At 45.1% G+C, this 11,064-nt stretch overlaps 2 protein-coding genes across 3 annotated transcripts in view; both read left to right on the top strand.

Annotated features, from left to right (window-relative positions):
- Positions 1–5,375: 5,375 nt before the first annotated feature.
- Positions 5,376–11,064, top strand: part of LOC117528231 (zinc finger protein 271-like) — a 136,512-nt gene continuing 130,823 nt past the window's right edge. For both annotated transcript variants that reach the window (XM_034191250.1, XM_034190933.1), the window contains exon 1: positions 5,376–5,423. In XM_034191250.1, the coding sequence (XP_034047141.1) occupies positions 5,391–5,423 (33 nt within the window). In that variant the 5' untranslated portion in view covers positions 5,376–5,390. The remainder of the gene's footprint in view (positions 5,424–11,064) is intronic.
- Positions 6,076–10,329, top strand: LOC117518761 (zinc finger protein 271-like). The gene is made up of 2 exons (XM_034179984.1): positions 6,076–6,138; positions 8,041–10,329. Exons 1-2 carry the CDS (start codon positions 6,076–6,078, stop codon positions 10,219–10,221), a joined length of 2,244 nt encoding a protein of 747 aa, XP_034035875.1. The 3' UTR covers positions 10,222–10,329.

Below are 11,064 nucleotides of genomic sequence, written 5' to 3'. Positions count from 1 at the left end.
CGGGATGAAAATCAGCACCTCCAGATCCGAGGCCATGGTTCTCGACCGGAAAAAGGTGCTTTGCCCTCTTCAGGTTGGTGGAGTGTCCTTGCCTCAAGTGGAGGACTTTAAGTATCTCGGGGTCTTGCTCACGAGTGAGGGACGGATGTAGCGTGAGGTCGATAGACGGATCGGTGCAGCATCTGCAGTGATGCAGTCGCTGTATCGGACCGTCGTGGTGAAGAGAGAGCTGAGTAGGGGGCAAAGCGCTTGATTTACCGATCGATCTACGTTCTGATCCTCACCTATGGTCATGAGATTTGGCTCATGACCGAAAGAACGAGATCGCGAGTACAAGCGGCCGAGATGAGTTTCCTCCGCAGGGTGGCTGGACGCTCCCTTAGAGATAGGGTGAGGAGCTCGGAGTCGAGCCGCTGCTCCTCCACGTCGAAAGGAGTCAGTTGAGGTGGCTCGGGCATCTTTTCCGGATGCCCCCTGGACGCCTCGCTGGAGAGGTGTTCCGGGCACGTCCCACAGGGAGGAGGCCCCGGGGAAGACCCAGGACACGCTGGAGGGACTACATCTCTCGGCTGGCTTGGGAATGCCTTGGGGTTCCCCCGGAGGAGCTGGAGGAGGTGTGTGTGGATCGGGAGGTCTGGGCGGCTTTGCTTGAGCTGCTACCCCCGCGACCCGACTCCGGATAAAGCGGAAGAAAATGGATGGATGGATGGATGTTTGCTTGGCTACATTTTCGAATTTCTTAGTGCACAAAGTACACTACTTATTATACTTTACACCCTCCGTAAATCCTTCGTGATGTTGGAAGATAGGGTGGCTCTCTTAGAGAGCCGTGTCCGTAAGTTAGAGCAGCTTCTTAGCGCAGTGGAGTTAGATGTTACGGGCACTCCAGATGAGGTTAGTGTTGGGCCGGCTAGCGAGCCCATTAGCATCAGCTTAGAAACGCCGACTGTGGAGGACGGCTTTCGTACTGTGGCTAGGCGGAGGAAGCCCCGTAGGGCTTGGTGCCCGGTTGTGGCACCCCGATCACATTCGCCAGTGCAAACTGTGAATCGGTTCTCCCCTTTGGATTTGCCAGATGTGAATTCTCTGAGCCCACGATTGACTTCCACTCCTGTCTCCAGGCCGAAACACCGGACTTTAGTGATAGGGGATTCTATCATCCGCAAAGTCAGGTTACAGACGTCGGCTGACGTTAAATGTATTCCTGGGGCCAGAGCTCCCGACATTGCATCTCATCTTAGGGTGCTGACGCTGCAGAAGGGAAGACAGATGAAGGAACATGACGTGAGATATAGTCACATAGTTATTTACGTTGGCACCAATATCAGGATGAAGCATTCAGAGGTCACAAAAATGGACATAGAGAGGACTTGTGACCTTGCCGGAAAGATGTGTCGGCATTGATTAATAGTCTCTGGTCTCCTCCCCTCCCGGGGTACTGATGAGGCGTTTAGGAGGCTGACATCATTAAATAGGTGGCTGGCACAGTTTTGTAGACAGCAAGGCTTTAGCTTTATGGATAACTGGCCTTCATTCTGGGGCCACCATGGCTTGCTGATGCTGGACGGTCTCCACCCTACTGGGGAAGGCGCCGCCATCTTGTTGTTACGGGCACTCCAGATGAGGTTAGTGTTGGGCTGGACATTGACGTATAAATAAAACCGCACACCATATAAAAACATTTCATTATATTGAATCCTTATCATGCAGGCAATACAAATACGATCCGTCTGTTGCTCTGTAGATGACCTGTGGTACAGTCATGAAATGATATGAATGAGAAGCTCGTCTCATAATGTCCACATCTGCTGGCACGTGTCCAACCGGCCCGCGCGCGCGTACTGCCGGACATGCGTGTCTTGTGGATGGCATGCCGCAGGACTGACACTGCGTTATGTGGAACAGAGCTCACGTGAGTGACGTAACAGTCAGATCGCCTGCTGCGTGTTATGAGCTGACGGTCCGTTTCAACCTGGGGCAGCCTGTTGATGGACTGCAGCATGCGCACACGTGCTCACTGCAGCCTGTTGCCGCAGCAATATGTTTTTATTTATGTCCACGTGATGACAGCAAGCAGACACACGCGTCACAGTAGGCAGTTGTGAGTCCATGTCCGTCCAAACACAGTATGTGTTGTCCAGCTGGGATGTCCACAACGACAGATCTCCACAACCACTTCAGTCGGCGGCCATGCCTCCTGTCAGTTCAGTGCACACACCAAAGCCACACTCGTGGGGCACTTAGACAAATTTCACTGCCAGCACAGCAATGATTGTTTGCTGACTGTTGTCATGTTAATAGTGCGAATGGCCACACATTTTCTAAGTGCCATGCGAGCCGTGTTAGATGTTTGTGCGTGTCACCTGGAATTTGGCCGATACCTGCTGCGAGAGGGTTTGATGGGCTCACACAGTGCACACCATCTTTCAGCCACTGGTGTGCGCAAATAGTTTTAGCAACAGGTGTACAAGGCATTAGGAGCAGCTGCGATCATGCTTCATGTGCACTTTATGTGCAAATCAACCAAATTCCCAAGATGTGTGAGGTGTCCCTACTTGTGTGAAGCACCTTGAAGCAGCTTTGCTGTGATTTAGTGCTGTATAAATAAATTGAAATTGAATTAAGAATTGCTGTTAGATCCTGTACGAGGGCTGTCCATAAAGTATAGGTCCTTTTTATTTTTTTCAAAAACTGTATGGATTTCATTCATATGTTTTTACGTCAGACATGCTTGAACCCTCGTGCGCATGCGTGAGTTTTTCCACGCCTGTCGGTGACGTCATTCGCCTGTGAGCACTCCTTGTGGGAGGAGTTGTCCAGCCCCTCGTCGGAATTCCTTTGTCTGAGAAGTTGCTGAGAGACTGGCGCTTTGTTTGATCAAAATCAGGTCCGCGTATCGCGACGCAGCCGGCGCAGTGCGGCGGCACAGGAAAAACACCTCCGTGTTGATAACCATTTGTAAAATCCAGGCGGCTTTTGATGGCTTTCAGTGGAGTGAGTATATGAGAAATTGTTTAACAGCTGGACATGTTCTAACTTGTCCTTAAGGCTTCCAACGGAGGTGTTTTTCCTGTGGCGGAGCGCCGCCGCGGCTGCGAGCCGACGCTGCAATCTGCCCGCTCGTCTTTCATTAAAAAAATCTCCTTTAACAGTGGAATATCCTGATAAAATGCTGAAACCGACTTCTTCTGAAACTTCTCTGTTCTCTCACGACGTCCTGGATCAATAGAGCCTGAAATATGGAGGTTTTCAGCTTGAAACAGGCTGACGACGGCGCCTGGGAGCGCTGCACGACGTCTCGCACCGTGGGAAGTCCTTAAAGCGACAGTATCACCTCAAAATCTCTCATCAGCCTTTAAAATTTTCACCGAAAACCAGCTTAATTTTTCGAACCGTGTCCACTTCGATGTGTCTCACAGGTTTAGAAAAAATTTTGATCAAACAAAGCGCCAGTCTCTCAGCAACTTCTCAGACAAAGGAATTCCGACGAGGGGCTGGACGACTCCTCCCACAAGGAGTGCTCACAGGCGAATGACGTCACCGACAGGCGTGGAAAAACTCACGCATGCGCACGAGGGTTCAAGCATGTCTGACATAAAAACATATGAATGAAATCCATATAGTTTTGGAAAAAAATAAAAAGGACCTATACTTTATGTACAGCCCTCGTATTTATTTATTTTTTAATGAACAAAAACAAAGTTTGCATCATTTGAAGGAGACCTGTTGGCAGCACACACAGTAAATAAAGTTTTGTAAACTGACCTGTTGGTGGTGTTTCTTCCGGAATCAAATCACAGCTTGATGAAAACTTACCTGCATAAAACATCTGGAAGTGCTTGAATTCCTTATCATGTCAAGTTCTTCAGTGTTTGCTCTGAGTGTGTTTCTGAGTTACCCATAAGCAGAAAATTAATCACTTGTTTTAAGAGCTGAAAGTCTTTTCTGTAAATATTTTATTAGTCACAATGGTCCCAGCGTTCACCACAGCTAACCATTGTGCCGATTCTCAGTACAATTCAACTCTGCTTCCACCTTTAACCTAATGAAATATTCATACCATTGAACTCATTAACATTCATTATTTGTATATGATGTTATTTAGACTGTAATTATTAAAATTAGTATTTGGCCATAATGTTTAAAAAAGTAAAAAAATTGAAACACCTTAATTTGTGTGTAATGAGTCTAGAATATATAATACTTACACTTTATGATATATGATTTTGTTAAACCTCCAATGGAGACATAAAAACACATGATAAAAGCATTACAAAACAACAACGTGATAATAAAATAGAATTGATCTGGACTACAATGGAGACAAAATATTATTAACCATTGATATATCGTGACGAGTAAACAAAAAATACTTGACACTGTCCGAGATACCACACTCTGGTCTCAAACGTAATGTACTTTATGAAATAAGTGACAAAAATAATGATCTTTTTCATATTGTTATTTTTCTGTCACACTTGTACATCCATTCCTGTATTTAAGGCTGCAACACATTAAAAAAAAAGCTGTGATGTGGGCAATTTAAAAATACCTGCTGGTTCATATAGCTGCACCTGGCTAGCCAAATAATGTAGGGACCAATGAAAGCTTACACGGGGGTCAAAAAATAAAACTTACAATTTTGGCAAATTCTGATGCAAATTACTTGTTGAGCTGATAACAAAGCACAACAAATAGGGCAAACTATTCCTTAAAAAATTGCATTTGCACAACCAAATATTTGAATCACTTTTTAATCAGAATTGGAGCAACTTTAACTTTTGACCTTTGTAGAAACTTAAACTGACTTTTGCTATAATTTTATCTGTTCTTACCCCATAACATTCAGTCATAGATCATCCAAACTACACATTTTTGGAAAATTTATGATCTGATAAGTAATCTGTTTTACTTTTGAATATGACTGGAGCACTTTTAAATAATGACCCCTGTGTAATGACCTAGTGTAGTGACCTCAACCTGTTTATTGCTGTCACCCTAATGGCCACCATACATTTATGTAGGTTATAGAATGCTCACTGATAACTGGCTGAACACCTCCTCCAGCTTTTTCTTCTTGGGCGGGAGGACAGAATACTACTAATAATAATTTTAGGTGGTACTGAACTACAGTCTGCTCTTTTTCTCACTTTTTGTTAAGTTATGACAATTTTTTTTTAAATAAAGATACTGTTGAAATGAATTATTTTTTGTCAAAGAATAAAAGAAAAGCTGCTTTCAATTCACCCAATTTGTCCTAAAAATTATTTAACCGTTAATGTGACACATGAATGTGACATGAATTTAAGTTATGAACCTTGAGATTCAGTGGGTTGTTTCTGTCGGACCTTTTATACAGACGGAATAACCGGACGTGCTGCCTCATAAAAATGTCCGTCGATGATTCAAAGTTGATTTTGGAGGTAAAATGAGTTTTTGAAAAATTATTGGTACCTTTTAAAAATATTATTAGTCGTGTGTTTTAAAGTAAGCAGTTGGTCTGAGTCGTTCTTCTGGTCATTTAGCTTCGTTAGCTTAGCTTAAGGTAAACCTGGAATTTTACAGCAGTTACTTTAATCATAATTCGAAGCAGTATGTGGACAGTAAGTACTTAGAGGCCATACCATGGCACATAAAAACACTTCCTGACGCAAACTTGGAAAAAAAAATTCCTGCGGGGGCGTTTCTAAGCTGCCAGCAAGCAGAAAATTAATCACCTATTTTAAGTGCTGAAAGTCTTTTCTGTAATTATTTTATTAGTCACAATGGGCCCAGCATTCTCGCTACAAAAATAAACCCCAATAATGATCCCTCAAGACCTGCGCGACTGAACTTCTACAACGTATCTTCAACCTTTGTCTGCAGCTAGGGAGAGTGCCCACCCTGTAGAAGACTTCAAGCATTGTTCCAGTTCCTAAGAACCGTCCCAGTGAGCTGAATACCTTCCAACCAGTGGCACTCGCGTTGCACCTGATGAAGACGTTGGAGCGGCACTTCCTCGACTTCCTCAAACCCCCGGTGCAATACGCACAAGACTGTCTGTAGTTTGCATATAGGGCAGCTGCTGTGTGGAGGATGCTGCTCCACACAGCATCCTGCTACACCGAGTCGACTCACCTGGATACGGGAAATGGCACAGTGAGGATTCTCTTCTTGGACCTCTCAAGTGCCTTCAACACCATCCAGCCCCTTGTGCTCCAGGACAAACTGAACAAGATGTGAGTGGATGCCTGCTGGGTCAGTTGGATCTCCAGCTACTTCACTGACAGGCCGCAGTATGTCAGGCCGAGCAACACCACGTCTGACACCATGATCAGCAGCACTGGGGCACCCCAAAGCACAGTGCTGGCCCCTCTTCTTTTCACCCTGTACACCTCTGACTTCTGCTACAACTCTGAGCTGGGTCACATCCAAAAGTTTGAAGATGACATAGCTATTGTTGGATGCATCAGGGATGACAGAGAGGAGGAGTACAGGAGCCCAGTGAAGAACTTTGCTGCCTGATGCCACACAAACCATCTACAGCTCAACACCTCAAAGACAAAGGAGCTAGTAATTTACTTTGGGAAGTCAAGACCAAGTCTGTGACCAGTTCTGATTGAGGAAGCTGAGGTGGAGGCTATCAGTTCTGACAGGTACCTCCAGCTGTCGCTGTACAGCAAACTGGACTGGACAGCCCACACGAACCACTTGTACAATAAGGGACAGAGCAGGCTGTACTTTCTGAGGAGGTTGGGGTCATTTAACATCTGCAGGAAACTCTTGTGGATGTTCTACCAGTCCGTAGTAGCCAGCATCCTCTTTTAAACCGTGGTGTGCTGGAGCAGCAGCACATCCAAGAAGGACACATCCAGGCTGAACAAACTGATCGGTTGGGCTGGCTCTGTGGTTGATATGAAGCTGGACTCTGGTGACGGTGGCAGAGAAGAGAACACTGGACAAACTGCTCAGGCCATCAGACTGTACAACTCCTCACTCAGGGGGAGGAGGAGAAGAGGAACAGTAGTAGCCAGTAAATCAATATGTCTGGTATTTATATTGTGTATTTATATTTGTAAACTTGTAAACTAAAATTTGTAAATGTTTTTCTTTTTTACTTTCACTTTTGATGCTCTCTGTAGTTCTTACCCTGTGTGCTCCTACACAATGCTGCTGGAGCTTCAGTTTCCCCAAGGGAGTCTTCCCAAGGGATCAGTAAAGTTCTGCTGTGAATGCTGATGTTATCATCAGCAGTGCTTCCACAGTGCCGCCAGCGGCTTTTGTTTAAAATGCATCAGTGTGTTGCATCTTGGTACACTATTCTCTCTGTGGGGAATGGGGTGGAGGGTCCTATTGACTACACAGTGCCCCCTGCTGGCCTCTGTCACACTCACTCCCATCTGGATCATGGCACCAATGTAGTGGTTGTACTCTCTCATCTGTGTTGTGTTGTCTATGTTTGGCTCCTCCCACTCACTCCCCTGGAGACACAAACTCACAATCTCCAGCTTGGCAGGTGGACTCTCTAACCAGAAGGCAAAAACCCAGGTCTCTGGCCAGTGAATCCTTTTAGCTGTTGGGGAGTGAGGATTACAGACTCCTACTGCACAGCGACTCCTGCTGGTCTCTGTCACAGTTGCAGAGATAAAAGCAATACATGGGAGGAGTTTTACAGAAGCTGGGATAACCCACCTCTGCAAGAAGCAGCCCTGGCGATTTCCAACATATGGTCACAGCTTGAGGTTTCTCTGGGAAATATATATGCAATGGTAGAAAAACTAAAAATTTCCTGTGTCACTTTTTCATTAATTAGATTAATAAATAGCTTAATTATCAAACACTTGACATTTCAAAAATATTCAGTGATCATTGTCCTTTTCAATAACTCAGGAATTGTTCATCCATGAATTCTGTCAGTTTCCTAAATGTTTTATGAAGTTCCCAGCTGCCCCCGGTATAGAAACTTGGAGGCTGTGATTTATCACTTCTATGTAGTTTAATCCATGTGACTGTTTGCACGACTTGCACATCACATCTTTTTGTGTTTTTGTGGCACTGCAGGAACAGAACAAGACAAATGGAAACAGACTTCAGCCCTTTGCTCAGATTAATGAGGTTCACCCAAAACCAGGACGGGCCCACAAACGGTACAAGTCTTACCAGCATGGAAAAACTTTCAGCCAGTTATCTCATATAAAACACCACCAGCTCATCCATGATGAGGAAAAACCACACACCAGTGACCAGTGTGGCAGTGCTTTTAGTCAGTCATCTAATCTAAAACATCTTATTGACAGTGAGAAAAAAGCATTCACCTGTGACCAATGTGGGAAATATTTTAGCCGAATCTATACCCTGCAAAATCACCAACGCATCCACAGTGGAGAGAAACCATACACCTGTGACCAGTGTGAGAAATCTTTCAGCCAGATAAATACCTTGAAAATTCACCAGCGCATCCACAGTGGAGAGAAACCGTACATCTGTGAACAATGTGGAAGAACTTTCGGCAAGTCATCAACCTTAAAAACACACCAACGCATCCACAGTGGAGAGAAACCATACACCTGTGACCAATGTGGGAAATCTTTCAGCCAGTTATCTACCCTACAACAACACCAACGCATCCACACTGGAGAGAAACCATACACCTGTGACCAATGTGGGAAATATTTCAGCCAGTTATCGAGCCTAAAACAGCACCAACGCATTCACAGTGGAGAGAAACCGTACACCTGTGACCGATGTGGGAAATCTTTCAGCCAGTTAAATACCCTGCAAATTCACCAACGCATCCACAGTGGAGAGAAACCATACACCTGTGACCAATGTGGGAAAACTTTCAACCAGTTAAATACCCTGCAAATTCACCAACGCATCCACAGTGGAGAGAAACCATACACCTGTGACCAATGTGGGAAATCTTTCAGCCGTTTAAATACCCTGCAAAATCACCAACGCATCCACAGTGGAGAGAAACCATACACCTGTGACCAATGTGGGAAATCTTTCAGCCAGATAAATACCTTGAAAATTCACCAACGCATCCACAGTGGAGAGAAACCATACACCTGTGACCAGTGTGGGAAATCTTTCAGCCAGTTTTCGAGCCTAAAACAGCACCAACGCATTCACAATGGAGAGAAACCGTACACCTGTGACCGATGTGGGAAATCTTTCAGCCACTTAAATACCCTGCAAATTCACCAGCGCATCCACAGCAGAGAGAAACCATATATCTGTGACCAATGTGGAGAACCTTTCCGCCATTTATCAAGCCTACAAATACACAAACTCCTCCACAGTGGAGAGAAACCGTACATCTGTGAACAATGTGGAAGAACTTTCGGCAAGTCATCAACCTTAAAAACACACCAACGCATCCACAGTGGAGAGAAACCATACACCTGTGACCAATGTGGGAAATCTTTCAGCCAGTTATCTACCCTACAACAACACCAACGTATCCACACTGGAGAGAAACCATACACCTGTGACCAATGTGGGAAATATTTCAGCCAGTTATCGAGCCTAAAACAGCACCAACGCATTCACAGTGGAGAGAAACCGTACACCTGTGACCAATGTGGGAAATCTTTCAGCCAGTTAAATACCCTGCAAATTCACCAACGCATCCACAGTGGAGAGAAACCATACACCTGTGACCAATGTGGGAAAACTTTCAACCAGTTAAATACCCTGCAAATTCACCAACGCATCCACAGTGGAGAGAAACCATACACCTGTGACCAATGTGGGAAATCTTTCAGCCGTTTAAATACCCTGCAAATTCACCAACGCATCCACAGTGGAGAGAAACCGTACACCTGTGACCAATGTGGGAAATCTTTCAGCCAGTTATCGAGCCTAAAACAGCACCAACGCATTCACAGTGGAGAGAAACCGTACACCTGTGACCGATGTGAGGAATCTTTCTGCCGTTTATCGAGCCTACAAATGCACAAACTCATCCACAGTGGGCAGAAACCGTACACCTGTGACCGATGTGAGGAATCTTTCTGCCATTTATCGAGCCTACAAATGCACAAACTCATCCACAGTGGGCAGAAACCATACATCTGTGACCAGTGTGGGAAATCTTTCAGTCAGTCGTCTGCCCGACAAAAACATCAACGCATTCACAGTGAAAATAAAGTTTACACCTGTGAAGAATGTCAGAGTTTCAGCCGCATGAAGTGGTACTTAAAACACAAACAGATCAATATGGGAGACAAACCATAGTGGTCAAATCAAATCACTTTTATTTATATAGCGCCAAATCACAACAAACAGTTGCCCCAAGGCGCTTTATATTGTAAGGCAAGGCCATACAATAATTACGGAAAAACCCCAACCGTCAAAACGACCCCCTGTGAGCAAGCACTTGGCGACAGTGGGAAGGAAAAACTCCCTTTTAACAGGAAGAAACCTCCAGCAGAACCAGGCTCAGGGAGGGGCAGTCTTCTGCTGGGACTGGTTGGGGCTGAGGGAGAGAACCAGGAAAAAGACATGCTGTGGAGGGGAGCAGAGATCAATCATTAATGATTAAATGCAGAGTGGTGCATACAGAGCAAAAAGAAAAAGAAACACTCCGTGCATCATGGGAACCCCCCAGCAGTCTAAGTCTATAGCAGCATAACTAAGGGATGGTTCAGGGTCACCTGATCCAGCCCTAACTATAAGCTTTAGCAAAAAGGAAAGTTTTAAGCCTAATCTTAAAAGTAGAGAGGGTGTCTGTCTCCCTGATCTGAATTGGGAGCTGGTTCCACAGGAGAGGAGCCTGAAAGCTGAAGGCTCTGCCTCCCATTCTACTCTTACAAACCCTAGGAACTACAAGTAAGCCTGCAGTCTGAGAGCGAGGCGCTCTATTGGGGTGATATGGTACTATGAGGTCCCTAAGATAAGATGGGACCTGATTATTCAAAACCTTATAAATAAGAAGAAGAATTTTAAATTCTATTCTAGAATTAACAGGAAGCCAATGAAGAGAGGCCAATATGGGTGAGATATGCTCTCTCCTTCTAGTCCCTGTCAGTACTCTAGCTGCAGCATTTTGAATTAACTGGAGGCTTTTCAGGGAACTTT

This window comes from Thalassophryne amazonica, chromosome 1 (genome assembly GCF_902500255.1).
Source record: "Thalassophryne amazonica chromosome 1, fThaAma1.1, whole genome shotgun sequence".
Lineage (NCBI taxonomy): Eukaryota > Metazoa > Chordata > Actinopteri > Batrachoidiformes > Batrachoididae > Thalassophryne > Thalassophryne amazonica.
Note: the sequence above shows the minus strand (reverse complement) of the source record. Positions and strands in the feature narration are given on the sequence as shown.

Coding starts and splice junctions, on each gene's coding strand:
- LOC117518761 (XM_034179984.1), top strand. CDS start 6,076: ATGCTGCTCCACACAGCATCCTGCTACACCGAGTCGACTCACCTGGAT. Junction 6,139..8,040: donor TGGATACGGGAAATGGCACA/GTGAGGATTCTC, acceptor GTGGCACTGCAG/GAACAGAACAAGACAAATGG.